General features: G+C 32.4%; 3 protein-coding genes across 3 annotated transcripts; all 3 read left to right on the top strand.

Moving 5' to 3' along the window:
• Positions 1 to 378: 378 nt before the first annotated feature.
• LOC106760641 (pectinesterase-like) lies at positions 379 to 2,336 on the top strand. The gene is made up of 2 exons (XM_014644057.2): positions 379 to 1,395; positions 1,495 to 2,336. The coding sequence occupies exons 1-2, from the start codon at positions 486 to 488 to the stop codon at positions 2,187 to 2,189; spliced, it is 1,605 nt and encodes a 534-aa protein (XP_014499543.1). The 5' UTR covers positions 379 to 485; the 3' UTR covers positions 2,190 to 2,336.
• Positions 2,337 to 3,301: 965 nt separating this feature from the next.
• LOC106760639 (pectinesterase) lies at positions 3,302 to 4,973 on the top strand. The gene is made up of 2 exons (XM_014644056.1): positions 3,302 to 4,193; positions 4,279 to 4,973. Exons 1-2 carry the CDS (start codon positions 3,302 to 3,304, stop codon positions 4,971 to 4,973), a joined length of 1,587 nt encoding a protein of 528 aa, XP_014499542.1.
• A 4,116-nt stretch (positions 4,974 to 9,089) lies between these two features.
• Positions 9,090 to 13,720, top strand: LOC106761329 (NAC domain-containing protein 7). The gene is made up of 4 exons (XM_014644869.2): positions 9,090 to 9,730; positions 11,630 to 11,813; positions 11,891 to 12,162; positions 12,807 to 13,720. Exons 2-4 carry the CDS (start codon positions 11,654 to 11,656, stop codon positions 13,401 to 13,403), a joined length of 1,029 nt encoding a protein of 342 aa, XP_014500355.1. The 5' UTR covers positions 9,090 to 9,730; positions 11,630 to 11,653; the 3' UTR covers positions 13,404 to 13,720.
• The last annotated feature ends 2,234 nt before the right edge of the window (positions 13,721 to 15,954 follow it).

Here is a 15,954-nt window from a genome sequence, read left to right as displayed (position 1 = left end):
TATTCTTTTGCCACATCGTACATGCATGTGAAACCATAGCATACAACTTCAGACCAACTCAACCATATTATCCTCAAAAATTAAAGTTTAATGTTGTGCTTCTGTTGTCACAGCCGTCACCAGAACATTAACAAGTAAGCTTCAGAGAGATATCTCTCTGTCAAGATCACAAGACACTTGTTTTTCTTGCAAACACAGTTACACTTTAGCAAACCCTAATTCACTTCCACTGATATTCAAGCAATTGAAAATTAATGTTATGATCCTTTCATTCTTTCTTGCAACTGCATTTCATTCTTCCATTCAGCTCACACGTTTACCCCTTCCACACTCCACATCCACCATGGAGATATATATATATCCTACACAATCTCATCACCAGAATCATTACAAACCAAAAACATACCAAACATTATCTGTCGTGCAAGTACTACAATTCTCATACATACATCTCTCATTGTTAATTTCTTCAATCTCCACCAGAAATGGAAACCCTTATTGCAAAAGTAAGCATCACACTCCTATTCATGTCTTCAATCTTCTCAGTAGCTTCATCAAGAAGAGCACCAGCTTCATCCAGCAACATAGATTGGTGGTGCAACCTAACTCCACACCCTGTGCCATGCAAACACTACATCACCACCACTCAAACGAAGAGCCACCGTTTCACATTGGTCAAGCACAGAACTACCTTCCGAGGAATGCTCGTTGAACATGCCCTAAACCAGGCTCTCATCATGCAGAAAGAAGCACTTCACTCTGACCAAACCAGCATGCCAACAAAGAACCACAGAACCGTGCACGGTGATTGCGTGAAGCTCTATGGAAAAACCATCTTCCACCTCAATCGAACCCTCGAGTGCTTCCATGGGAACCAGAACTGCTCCTCCGTTGATGCACAGACATGGCTCAGCACTGCCCTGACTAACATTCAAACGTGTCAAGATGGAAAAATCGAACTTGGTGTTGAAGATTCCAACAACAACAACAACACCAATGTGACTGAGATGATAAGGAACAGCTTGGCCATCAACATGGACTTCATGAAACTCGATAATCACACGGAAACAGCTCACGAAGAAGCGTTTCCAAGTTGGTTTTCAAAGCCTGAGAGGAAACTGTTGCAGTCCACTACGATAAAGGCTCAAGCAGTGGTGGCAAAAGATGGTTCTGGGGATTTCAGAACCGTGCAAGAAGCTCTCAATTTTGCAGCAAACAGGAAGGTGAAAACGAGGTTTGTGATACATGTGAAGAAAGGGGTTTACAAGGAGAATATCGAGGTTGCTGTGCACAATGATAACATCATGCTGGTCGGTGATGGAATCAGAAACACTGTAATCACGAGTAGCAGAAGTGTTCAACAGGGTTACACCACTTATAGCTCTGCAACTGCTGGTGAGTGATTTTTCATCTTTTCTTTTTCTTCTTATTATTCCTTTTACATTGTTCATAGATGAAAAATCCTAACTTCACTCTTGAATTACTGAATTTCAGGCATAGATGGTCTCCACTTCATTGCAAGGGACATCACCTTCCAAAACACCGCCGGAGCTCAAAAGGGTCAAGCGGTGGCGCTCCGGTCAGCCTCCGATCTCTCCGTCTTCTACCGGTGCGCCATCATGGGCTTCCAAGACACGCTCATGGCCCATGCGCAGCGCCAATTTTACAGGCAATGCTACATCTACGGCACCGTTGACTTCATATTTGGCAATGCAGCTGTGGTGTTGCAAAACTGTTACATTTACGCCAGAAAACCCTTAGAGGGCCAAGCCAACATGATCACGGCCCAAGGCCGAGGTGACCCGTTTCAGAACACTGGGATTTCAATCCACAATTCTCAAATTCGGGCCGCCCCAGATCTCAGGCCCGTTGTTGACAAATACAACACCTTCTTGGGTAGGCCTTGGCAACAATACTCGAGAGTTGTGGTCATGAAAACTTTCATGGACACCTTGGTGAGCCCATTGGGCTGGTCCCCATGGGGTGATTCGAATTTTGCCCAAGACACACTTTACTATGGTGAATATCAAAACTACGGGCCTGGCGCATCTACAACCAATAGAGTGAAATGGCCCGGGTTTCATGTGATCACAAGCCCAGCTGAAGCGTCTCAATTTACCGTCACACGCCTCCTTGCAGGCCCAACTTGGTTGGGCTCCACAACTGTGCCATTTACCTCTGGGCTTTGAGCCTTTGCTACAGTTCAAACTAAGTTTTCAATATGTTGTAGTTTGTGTAAAAACGCATATTGTTGATATTCTTTCGTACGATGTTTATACTGTATTTTATTATTGTTATTCATTTATCGTTGTGGGAAAATATATTATTTTTTATTTTTATTTTAATTTTTTCTCATTTTCCCCTTCACAACTACGGAATTTGTTTCATTAGAAAAATATAGGAAATTACTTTTTTTTCTTCTTAAGAGTAGACTATACCACTTGATCTTAAACAAATATATACTAAAATAAGTTTAAAGAAGTACATTAACTAAATAACAAAAATAAACTCATAAATACAAGAATTTCGTTTTAAACAAGATATTCGTGAACATAAAATATTCAAAAAAAAAATCACCTTTAGATAATATTTTTACATAATAAGCATAGATGGAGAGCTACAATTCATATTCTTCTGCTAAGAAGTTTGATTAAATCAAAAGTGTAAGAAAAATATGTTAAATGTATATAAATTTTGATTTTTATATAAAAATTAATATGTAAAAAACCGATTTTGAAATAATGTTTGAATTAATTGATAAACCTAGTCAACCATAGGTATGTGACTGCCCTTTGGCATTCCCAAGAAATATGCTTAAAATGAAGTTATATATATCAGTCAAAATCCGATTAAACATTGCATTAACCACAGCCTTCAACGTTCTTCATAAGGTTAAAACATAACTAATTTAATTAATTATTAAATTGGAAAAGCTCTCTGCATATATCTATCATATTCTTTCAAAAATTAACTCGTTGATATAATGGTTAGACATTTTACAGATATGTTTTACTGGTTTTGAAAAGTGAGTCAGAAATATTCATTGTGTGTGAAACTTAATGATTTTCCAGTGTTGGTTTTATAAGTATATTTATATAATGTTTAACCAAAGTTAATTTTTGTTTAATTATGGATGTTAAACCATCACTGTCATCCATCTTGCCGGCATGAAACACCGAATTGCTGTTGATTTTTGAGCAACTTTTAAAGTATTTATACCATTACATAAGAACCCTAACAGTGTCAAAAACATTATTAATTATGCCATTATTTACCTAGCTAAGAGAAAAACTCAGCAACAATGGCGAAAAGCCTTACCTTAATCACTGTCTTCATATCCTTGTTTTCTCTGTCTTCCACGGCCCCTTCAAGCAATATTTTCCCTAACGCCATTGATTTTTGGTGCAACAAAACTCCACATCCTCAAACATGCAAGCATTATTTTTCCTTGATAAAGCACGAGCCTCATGAAGATGGTATCCCGAAAACTGCATTTCAGTTCAAGAACCTCATCCTCAGAATTGCAATGCAGCAATCGGTGGAAGCCCAGATTCAGATCATGTGGTTGGGAACCAAATGCAGAAGCAAGCAAGAAAAAGCAGCATGGTCAAACTGCATAACCCTCTACCAAGACACCATCAACCTTCTCAACCAAGCACTTAACCCTACCAAAAAAAGCACAACCTATGATCTCCAAACATGGCTCAGCACAGCCCTAACCAACATTGACACATGCCAAACAGGTTTCCACGAGCTTGGAGTTATCGACAACGTTCTACCTCTCATTCCCAACAAGAACATCTCAGAGATCATAAGTGACTTTTTGGCTCTTAACAACGCTTCTTCCTTCATTCCTCCAAAGACTCACAAAAATGGCTTCCCTAGATGGTTATCTCCCAAGGATAGGAAGCTTCTGGAGTCGTCGTCGCCACCATCGTTGACACCAGATGTTGTGGTGGCTAAAGATGGTTCTGGGAACTTCGAGACCATAAAAGAAGCTTTGAAAGTAGTCCCCAGGATGAGCCAAAAGAGGTTTGTGATATATGTGAAACGTGGAGTTTACAATGAAAACATTGAGATTGAGAGTTCCATGAAGAACGTTATGCTGTATGGTGATGGTATGAGACTGACCATCATTTCTGGTAACCGAAGTGTCGGAGGAGGTTCGACAACTTTTGATTCGGCAACCGTTGGTAAGAAATTTGTTTTGTTTAAGAAAAATACAACATACCCAGTAATTAAAAGAGAGAATAATGATTAAAGTTGTAATCTTTACAGCGGTTAGAGGAGATGGATTCATTGGGCGTGGCATCACATTTCGCAACACTGCAGGAGCGGAGAAGCACCAAGCAGTGGCGGTGCGTTGCGGCGGTGACCTCTCAGTGTTCTACCGGTGTGGCTTTGAGGGCTACCAAGACACTCTGTATGTGCACTCGCAGAGACAGTTCTACAGAGATTGCTACATCTATGGCACCGTGGATTTCATCTTTGGAAACGCTGCTGTGGTCTTCCAATCCTGCAACATTTATGCAAGAAGGCCAATGCAAAAACAGAAAAACGTGATAACAGCACAAGGTAGAACAGATCCAAATCAGAACACTGGGATTTGCATTGAGAATTCACGAGTTATGGCTGCTGAAGACCTAACTCCAGTGCTGAGTTCCTTCAAAACATTCTTGGGAAGGCCATGGAGAGAGTATTCAAGGACAGTGTTCTTGCAAAGTTACCTTGATGAATTGATTGATCCTGCAGGATGGTTGGAGTGGAAAGACGATTTTGCGCTTGAGACTTTGTACTATGGAGAGTTCAAGAACCTTGGTCCTAGGGCTTCCACGAGAGATAGAGTGAAATGGCGTGGCTTCCATTCCATAACAAGTTCAACCGAAGCTTCAAAATTCACTGTTGAAAATTTCATTGGTGGAAGATCATGGTTACCAAGCACAGGCATTCCATTTATCCCGTCATTAATATAATTTCAAGAGTTTAATTATGTTCTTGTTATAATTTGTTATCATACAAACTTGTTACGTAAGCGTTTAATCAAATTGATTACTCATAAAAAAACCAGCAGAATCAAAATTATTGATAACAGCCTGTTTGATGCCTTATGCATCTTCGGTGTAAGTTCTATGCATATTTAATTGCATTCAAATGTTACATGTGTTTTACTTCTTAATTTAAACATAAAAATTAAATAAAATTTCGTATTAAAAGTATATGTCAAAGAAATGGTTATCAAAATACATAATTTTGGTTGTATTTGTGTATCAGAATACTAATATTGAATAATCATGAATTTTCACAAAATTTCACACCTTCCGTCTCTCGGCTAAAAAAACATCTATTACGTACTTGGTCTTCTCTTTGTTTTCAATCTGTCAAATTTTGTTGAATAAGGAAAGATATAATTGGATTTTTTAAAGTTTAGATCATCTAATAAAAGTGATTGAATTTATAATTTATATTCATTCATCTTAACTAGATCAACTAAATTTTTATTTTTTGTAAATTAGATTAAATCTACCTTGTCAATTAGATTGAATTTCATAAACTGATTTTATAAACTTGGATATTAAGTCTATTAGAGACATATGGAACCAATTTTGCTTCACTTAAACCTAAGGTAACTTATATCTACTTAAGCTTGGTTGACTAAGTTCAACTTTTAGTTGATACTAATTTGACTCAACTTTCGATTATGGTTGACATGACACAACCTTCGACTCAGGTCCACTTGACATGACCTTTAACTAAGATTGAAAGTGTTGGACTTTTGATTCAAGTCGACTTCGCTTGAGCCTTTTGCCTAAGTCGATTCAACACCCCCTTCGGCTTGGACCGACTAGTTCGACCTTCGACCGAAACCAACTTAAATAAATTTTTGATCGAACAAACTGAACTTGACCTTCGACTTGATCTAACTCAACTTTCTTTACATGACTCAATTTTTAACCAATAAAACCGCATGCCATATTATTTATAAGATAATAATTTTTATAACAATTAAATATTTTAGAATATTAGAATGTATATATTTATTAAATACATATTAAATATTTAAATCACTTGTAAATATTAAAATATTTGTATTTGTATAGGAAAATATTAACAATTAAATTATTATCCAATGTTAGAATATCTATGTTGTAAAATTTAAATGTAATATAAAATATCTAAGCAAATAAAAAATGCTTAAAATTAAGTCAAATAGATCTTAAAAATAAAAACATGTAAAAAATTAATTGAAGAAACGATTTGTCTTACATAAAATTTTGATAAGTTAAACAAAAACAAATACCATTTTGAAAAGTCATACGTACAATTGATATATTCTAGTAAATAAAAACATAAATAGAACTTATTTAAAGGTCTAATTAGTAATTTAATTTTTACATTTAATTCTTTTATTTGTTTGGGTCTTATATTTGTTTTATTCAATTGACACTCTCTTGTTTCTTTCGTTAAATTCATGTTATCAGTTGAAAGTGTTATCTGTCAAAATCTAAATTATTTAGTTTGGAAATGTCATATGTCAAAACCAAAAAGATGTCGAAGTAGAAAATATTCCAAACTTTGATATATACATATTTAAATTTTGACACTTAATACTTTTAAATGGTGTTAATTTCACTTTTAATTGCATTCAATACAAAAGTAAAAACTTACTAAAAAAATACTCCAAAGTATTTTTACACATAACAAACCTAAATTTTAACAAAATAATAATGCAAAGAGTCTATATAATAATAACAAAATAATAAATAAATGCCTTCAATAACGTCAAATTTATTTATTTTTTTTACATGAAATACATAATTTTTTAAAACATTCAAGCTAATAGTTTTTTAAATATAATTTTAAACAATAAACAAAGACCTATGTATGAAAGAAATTTGAGTTTAAAAAAAAAACTCTATAAAGCCTTCAAACATATAATATTTGTGTTGAAACAATTGAATATATGGGTTTGCTAACTTGCGTACCTCTGTTTTTCAGTTGGTACATTTTAGCAATGTGTACCGGGATTCAGTAGACAAAAATATCCTTATATATCATGAATTCTAAGTTTTAAGGTTAAGGGTATTTTAATAATTTTCATTCTCAAAATTAATAACTAAAATTAAAAAAAAAGAAACTCCCAAACCCTTACACACCTCTCTCATTCCTCTCAACCCTTCCTCTTTTATTTCTTTCACTCCAACCTTTTCTTTTCTCTGTCATCTTTACTCTAACTCTAATCCCAATTGAAAAAAAATCAGAAATACTTCCCTTATTTTAATATTTTTCATTCTCAAAATTAAAAAAAGAAACCCAAACCCTTATCTCTTTCATTCCTCTCAACCCTCTCTCCTTCATCTCTCTCACTCAAACATTTTCTNCGTCATCTCTGCACTAGNCCCAACTAAAAAAAACACTCATTATTAAACAATTTACTTTTGTAAAGAGTTGAGTCATTGACATATTCACCTTCCGAAAAAAGTTTACACAAAGACTTATGANTATCCTTCATTTACATTCTAAGACTACTACATAACATTGCTTCCTGACCATTTAATTTTTTTTGGTAGAAATTCATTAACTTATTTTCCTTTACTAAAGAAAAAACAAATCAAAATACAATAAAATTCTCAACGATAAAATCAAANAATAAAAATTCTAAATCTTGAAATTTTATTTAAAATTATATAAAGAAAATATTAGGTGCTTTAATTTTTTTATTTATGTAAGTATTTTTTTTCTCTAACCATTTTATTTAATAATGAGTGTTTTTTTAGTTGGGGCTATTGCAGATATGACAGAGAAAATGTTTGAGTAAGAGAGAGATGAAGGAGAAAGGATTGAGAGGGATGAAGGAGATGAGTAAGGGTTTGGGGTTTCTTTTTTTAGTTTTGAGAATGAAAATTATTAAAGTAAGGCAAGTATTTCTGATTTTTTTTTCAATTGAGGCTAGAGTAAGGATGACAGAGAAAANAAAAGGTTGGAGTGAAAGAGATGAAAGAGAAAGGGTTGAGAGGGATGAGAGAGGTGGGTAAGGGTTTAGGGAGTTTCTTTTTTTATTTTTTAATTTTGAGAATGAAAATTATTAAAATACCCTTAACTTTAAAACTTAGAATTCATTATATAAGGGTATTTTTGTCTACTGAAACCCGGTACACATTACTAAAATGTACCAACTGAAAATCAGACGTACGCAAGTTAGCAAACCCCATATATATATATATGAGTTACATTAGATGTGGATTACGTACTGAGCTACAATTTGAAAGTATGAGTAGACTTAATTACTAACTTTAAAGTATTGCATTCATCTATTACTTTTGTCTCACTACAAGTTAAATAATTATGGGTTTAAGATTTTCACTTTTTCCGAAGATAATGATTAATAATTCTGCCTTGAAAAATTAGGTATGTGGTGTGCAAATGTTGTATCATTAACCTAATTATATGTCGAACAACCATCACTTATGCAGAATTAATTAGAAAGAGACATGAACAACAGAAGCTAGCTTTTCCATCATTCTCAGTATCATCATCACAACACTGTCATCACAGTTTAGAATTGAACAAGATTCTGGAAATGGTAGGGTCTATGAACACACTCCGACCATAGGAGGGGCCACCATTCCTCATTTCTGTCACAATTAATTCACTTTTACTTTTTTTTTTTTTTTCCCTCAGAGTCTGGAAGCTGTTTCATTACGTCAACACTGCTCACAAGCAGATTAATTTTTTTTGGAAAATGTATCTTTTAACAATTTTTAAATTTATAAAAAAAGCTTTATGATATTCAAGATAAGCTTCTTTCTGCATAAGAAAAAAGGAAAAAGGTTTGGTAACACTAAACTCAAACATTTTGGAAAAGAAAAAAAGTGCAAATACAAACATGTGATATGATGTAATAGAAAAAGAAAGATTGGGAGAATAATAAGTGTTAATGAATGGTTTAAGAGATAGATATAGTTATATATGACATCACTCTCAAGAAACTAAGGTGTAAAAAGTTTATATGAATTGAATTTTGGCATGTTTAAATTGGCGTTTGGTCTGAAGCATTAGTTCCTTCAGCATTTTGCACTTTGCCTCTGAGAGAAATTCAGAAATAGTGAAACTTGTTGCTGCAGAAATCTGATAAATAGACAGAAAGAAAAACCCTTTTGAGAGAGTTTTCCTTTTGTTGCATTCTTCACTCTTTGTTAATTGGTTGTGTCTCTATCGGTTGCTGGTAGAGGTGGCAGCACAGAGACTCTTTTCCTTTCCTTTCTTCTCTTCTCTTCTCTTCTCTTCTTAGTCTGCCATTTTTCCTCTCAAAGCTTTCCCACCAATTCAGCTCTCCCTGACAATGAGATCTATCTGATCTCACACTTTCTATTCTTTAAGAGAAAACAATCCAAACAATCCAATAATCCAACAACAACAACTATATATATATATATATATACTTCATCACTTGCTTTTTCTTTCCTTCACCATTTTCTACTTCCACTCTTCACCCTCACCTTTCTTCTGCCTCTTTCTTTCTCACCCTTTTCTTCTTACTACTAACTTGCTGCATACAAAATCTACTGTGTTATATATATATACATATATCAGTTTGGTTAACTTGCATCATATATATATGTATTCACTGTCAAAGGCCAATTCAATTTTCTGAGAAACTTTCTCATCTTTGGTGGAAGATTTTGTACTGCACCACTTGATCTGCTGCTTCCAAGAGAGAAATATAATCAAGGTAGATATTTTCATCTGTTGCTTGATCTGAGATCTTTCACACCCTCTTTCTGATTTCTGTTTTCTGTTTTCTCTTTCACCTTACTTCTTAATATATGGTGCACATACCTATGTATATTGCTTTATTGCTGTGCACATATACTTACATGTTTGTGCTGCAAATAGATACATGTTTTGCAGATTTAGAACTTCTGGTGTCTGTGGTTGAAGAAAAGACTGTGATTAATTCGTTTTTGAGTTTTGAATCTCCATTTTCTTTATGAGGGTTTGGGAGCATGGATTATGAATTAGTGGGAATCACAATGAGTGACAATCACTTGTGTGTTCTCTTATTGTGTAGTGGATCGTGCATGTCTATTGAGGCATGTCTGCTGACTATGTAGGCATTTCACATGCATGATAATCATGGCCATCCATGCTTTTTTCTACATCTATCTATATCTATCTGTATCTATATATTTCTATAACAAGAATCAAATTTGGATCACATGTTTTGTTGAACTCCACCAGTTCCAACATTTTCACATTCTTTATTAAATACTGTCATGGAGAAAAGTGCTACTCCCTACTCTCACCTTGTGAATTAGGGAATTTTTTTTTATAGACCCAACAATTATTCTATTCTTCTGTTTCTACTCTTTTATGTTAATTATTCCTAGACATCTCTGATTAGAAATAATGGTGTTCCTCATCTGTGTTGCATAATTTAACTTTTTTAGGCTAATCTTTTGCATAACTAGCTAGCTAGATTGTAATTGCACACAAGAAAATGAGGAAATATACTTTCATTTTATGCTAAGGAAACATTGATATATTTAAGCTTAGTTATCTCTAACTATTGTTACTAATCTTAGATATGCTTTCAAACAAAAAAAGAATATTTTATGAGATAAAAATGCAATATTTATTTTATGATGCATGTAAAAATTCTTTATGAAAGCAAGTGATATGAAAATATAATTTCTCAAAAGAAGACAACTGTAGGAGTAAAAAGTAAAACCTTATGTTAGAAAGATAAACGAAATTATGGAAAGAATTTTATTTTGTCATGTCCTTCATGCTGAATTAGGTTAAAAAATTATCCTCTGCATGCTTCCAGAAACCCTAATGTTGATCATTCAGTTTATCTGTCACATCTGTCATTAAGCTGCTAGCAGAGTCTAGATCTGCATAAAACTTATAAATTAGATGTTATGTTAAAATATTTCAAAGCAATTTTTAACTGGTTCTGACTTCTAATTATGGATCCTACAAAACTGTATTAGAAAGAAAACATTATTAGACAAAGATCAAGTTGAGAAATTAATAAACTTCGGAGTGCACTCTTTTTTATTCATATGCATTAGTTCTTAAGTAAGTGTCTACTATTGATCAATTTTATTAATGATTGGACTTAGAGGTTTTAAACCTTCTGCATGCATTTCTTACCCTTTGTTAGATTTATTTACTTAGAACAACACAAAAGCTTATGTTTAAAGATAGTAGAACACTATATATATCTGCATGATCAATTGTGTTGGCTTTTCATAAACATATACAATTTCTCTCGTGCCAATTGTTCTATTGTTTTTATGGTACTATATTTATAATCAACTTGCAGAAAATGTGGATTGAAAGCCAAGCATATACATGTATATACTTGGAGAAATTATATATATATATATATATATATATATATATATATATATATATATATATATATGTGTGTGTGTGTGTGTGTGTGTGTGTGATATTAATACAATGCATATAGAAGATTGGCTTACTTTTAACCCAAAATCTAGAGTGATTAGATATATGGATCTTTTCTATTACATGGTATTTAACTTTGTTATTTTTATCAAACATGAAACTTATACTTACATTTAAATTATTCTAAAATATATGTATTGTGTTCATGCAGGGATCAAAGTGAAAGAGGGAGAACATGAATAGTTTTTCTCATGTTCCTCCCGGTTTTAGGTTCCACCCCACTGATGAGGAACTTGTTGACTACTATCTGAGGAAGAAAGTTACCTCAAGAAGGATTGACCTAGATGTCATAAAAGATGTTGACCTATATAAAATTGAGCCATGGGATCTTCAAGGTAACAGTAAAATTGGATTGTGGAATTAAAACTTAACAAGAAAGTCACTGATAATTTGGTGTTTTGAAAATATGAAGAGCTTTGCAGAATAGGAACAGAAGAACAGAACGAATGGTACTTCTTTAGCCATAAAGATAAGAAGTATCCAACAGGAACTCGCACAAATAGAGCAACTGCAGCAGGGTTTTGGAAAGCAACTGGAAGAGACAAAGCTATCTATTCAAAGCATGACTTGATAGGAATGAGGAAAACCTTAGTCTTTTACAAAGGTCGAGCACCCAATGGACAAAAATCAGATTGGATCATGCACGAGTATCGACTTGAAACAGATGAAAATGGCACACCACAGGCAAGTTTCAGAAATTATTATATTCATATGACTAGAGAGAAAGAAGCTATTCTTCTCATGATTTAGTTTTGTTCAATAAAACTTAATCATGCATTGCTTCTTCTTTTTTCATTTTTCAGTTTATTTTTTATATGAGTTGGTGCATGTATCAGACAAAACTATTGCACTTGATTGCACATGTTGAGTGCTCATGTATGATGTCTGTATGTCATGCTTATTTCTTTTATAAGATTTCTTTAACTGGAATATATGTGTAGAAAACTTTATGATAAACATATAGGGTGTGATTGGATTCAAAATAGAAGTGCTTTCAAGAGTTTCTCTACTGAGAATACAAAGTTTTTTTTTTTTTCTCAAATAATAACAGACTCAACTTTTCCAACTTTATATCCAAAAACATTCATAAACTTCAAAAAAAGTTATTCTGAAATCACATTTCCAAAAGCACTTAAGTATGTGGATTTATGGAAGTAAGTATAATTATTCTGATACTGTGTTAGCTTTTGTAACTCTTAAGCCATAACTTTTTCTTGTTTTCTTGGTGACTTTGTAACTGAATGTAGTTTTTGTCTGATTTGAGTACAAAGATTTTTTATGATTGAATTGAAAAAAAAAAGGAATAAATCTGATATGGTTTAAAGCAGGAAGAAGGATGGGTTGTGTGTAGAGTATTCAAAAAGAGACTAACAACCATGCGTAAACTGAGTGAGCATGATTCTCCCTGTTGGTATGATGAGCAAGTCTCTTTCATGCAAGACATGGATTCACCAAAGCAAAGCTCTCAACCTAATAATTTGCCCTACCAGTTTCCATATCCATGCAAGAAAGAGCTAGATTTTCCATACCATTTGCCTCTCCAGCTTCCATTGGAGAATCAAAAACTGCTTCAATCTGCTGCCTCCAACTCAATCACACCATATGCTGTAGTAGAACAAAACCATGTCATGCATCAAGTTCAACACTCAATCATGCAGCAACAGAATTTTCAGGCAGTGTTTGGAAACAATGCCAATGAACAAGTGGCTGATTGGAGAGCTCTCGACAAGTATGTTGCTTCACAGCTCAGTCAGGAAGATGCACCCAAAGAGAACAGTTTCTCAAACACAGCCACCAACAACAACATGTTTCATGTGAAGAACAATAGCAGCATTGAACAGCTGGGAGACATGGACAAGGAGGAAATGATGCCTGAAAATGCTTCAACTTCAAACTCAAGCTGTCCAATTGACATGTGGAAATAGTGCTGCTTTAATTGATTTTGAGTTTATACTATTAATAGGGTACTATTAGTTAATATCAGAAAATCCAAAAAAAAAAAATTACAATTTCTTGTACATAATAAGTGAAATGAAATACATGACATTAAAGCTAGTGCATGTGAACTCTTTGGCTTCACCTCTTGCTAGCAGAAAGTTGAAATTTATTGGAATAGAAAAATAATCAGTAGAATATATGATCATATATCCCATGAGAGATAAGCTTTGCAGAATTTGTAGTTATTGTGTGGTTTAAGAAGATGGCTCTAGCCACTAAGATGATGTTATGTTTGTATTTTAAATTCAAATCAAATAGTTATAGAATAAATGAATATTCTTTATCTTTTTTTATGTTGGTAATATTATTTTAAATTTTAACAACTTATTGATTATTTACCTTCTTTATTTGTATTTTATTTTGTCCTTGTCTCTAATAAGGAATAAATGTTTTTATTATTTAATGGGGAGTGTTGAAACCTAGTTCAAAGCGACAATTTTCTATAATTTTTTATTTTTTTAGGATTTATTGACAATTTATTTTTTAATTTAGAGTACTTACTTCATACAGCTAGAGTGAATTTTGATTTCATCATTCTTGTAATATAATAACGTAATTTTTGGAGAATTACCATGCCTAACTCTACCCATATCTTATTATTTCGTAGTATACTTTCTATTTTAGAATTGATTTAAAGGAAATTTTCAAATTGATTTTATCTGAAAAAAAAAATTATATTTCTTAAGTTTATTTAGCCAAGTACAACATTTTCCCTTGTATAAATAGATATCTACAATAAATCAAACAATTATTATTAAAAGATGGCGTTTTATATCAATTATTTATCAAAATTGTTGTAAAAAAGTGACCTATTCGCAACAATTATAAACTAAATCAATGTAGTACGTCCAACTTCTATAATATAGTCACACAAAAAAGTGTTATTTTATGGTGTATTTATTTACGTAAAAGTGAAAACCAATTATGATATATATATTTTTTACATTAATGAAGAACTGATCTCACAATTTTATATTTTTTACATCAATTAAAACTTTGAAAATAATAGATAAAAAACGAAATCACAAGAAAAGATGCATAATTTGGAAATATAACAGAATTTCTGATAGATATTAAATACGAAATATTTCAGTGAATTATTAATAATTTATCTTTACCTGAGCATGTGGTCACATCCTTGTACTGCGTGTTTCCTTTCCTTGGCAGCAAAGATAAAAGAAAAGGTATAATTATTAGTTACATTTGTTGGTCGAGTATCAAGCAACACTATTTTTTTTTTTAATACATCTTACTATAAGGGAAATTAAATAATAAGATAACCCATGTAATAAAATAGTTGAATGTACTACAAATTTACAGGATATATAATTATTTAAAAAAATTACCAATAATTTAAAAGATGGTGTAAAACTGTTGTGTTAGTAAGAATAATAAAATTTGGTAACACATGCTTTGCTGCCAAGTCTCGCAATATATACAAACAAGTGTTGTAATCATATGCTTTATATAAAATCTCTTGGAGGTTTACAAGGCAAGCAAAACATCAACCATACATTTTCTAAGCTTCAAACTACAACTTTGTTCTCTGCTTATTCATGTACCACCTAATCATGTAAGCAAATTATTAGAGCCATCATCAACATTATATATAAATCATATACTTATAACCTTGAAAGATTTATTATATGCATTGGATTATATTTAAGAGTAAGAAAATAGGTCAGTTTTACTCATTTAAACTTGATTTAACTTTGACTATAATAAAAAATAGATCAGATCATATTAGTTTGTTCTTTAATAAGAGTTAATTTTTATAATTCTACCTATTAAAATGTTGGTTTATTGGACTGGACAAGATTAATTATATCAGTATGCTGGGTTAAAGAAGTCATTCCGACCTATCTTTTATGATTAGATTAATTCATTGTGTTTGACCTTTTTTATCGTTCCTAACTATATTACTAAGTTAATATAAGGATCAAATCATTGTGAATATTTGACATGGAATGTAACGTAGCATTGTGAGGCATGAGTAAAATTACCATGACACATTTTAAATTCGTTTGACATATAAGACAAGAGTAAAATAGTTATAAAAGTGTAAAATAAAATATGTATTTTTTTAAGAAAAAAGAGAGTAAAAAGTAAGATAGGATACTGTAAAATAAATATAAAAATTTTATCTGTGTCAAAATATATTTTTCATCTTATATCAATCAAGGATCTTTAACTTTCACCAAAATCCTGTATCAAGTGTTGTTATTTTCATAATATTGTAGAGAATTTGGAGGACATTGTTGTGCCATTTGGAACATTCTTAGTTGGTGTTCCAAAAATTTTAATGTTAACGCATATGAAAAGAAAGAGAATTGAATCACTCGATTTGTTACATTATCATGACAAAGAATAAAGAAAAGCATGGGTGAAAGATACGTAAATTAATTTTAATTGAATTTAAAAATCAATTCATATTAATAAATCTTCATCTACTATTTATAGTGTGGTTGGTCTTATAAA

The sequence above is a fragment of the Vigna radiata genome, chromosome 5 (assembly GCF_000741045.1).
Source record: "Vigna radiata var. radiata cultivar VC1973A chromosome 5, Vradiata_ver6, whole genome shotgun sequence".
NCBI classification, from domain to species: Eukaryota; Viridiplantae; Streptophyta; class Magnoliopsida; order Fabales; family Fabaceae; genus Vigna; species Vigna radiata.
The sequence above is the reverse complement of the archived record's forward strand: the minus strand, read 5'-3'. Positions and strand labels throughout refer to the sequence as shown.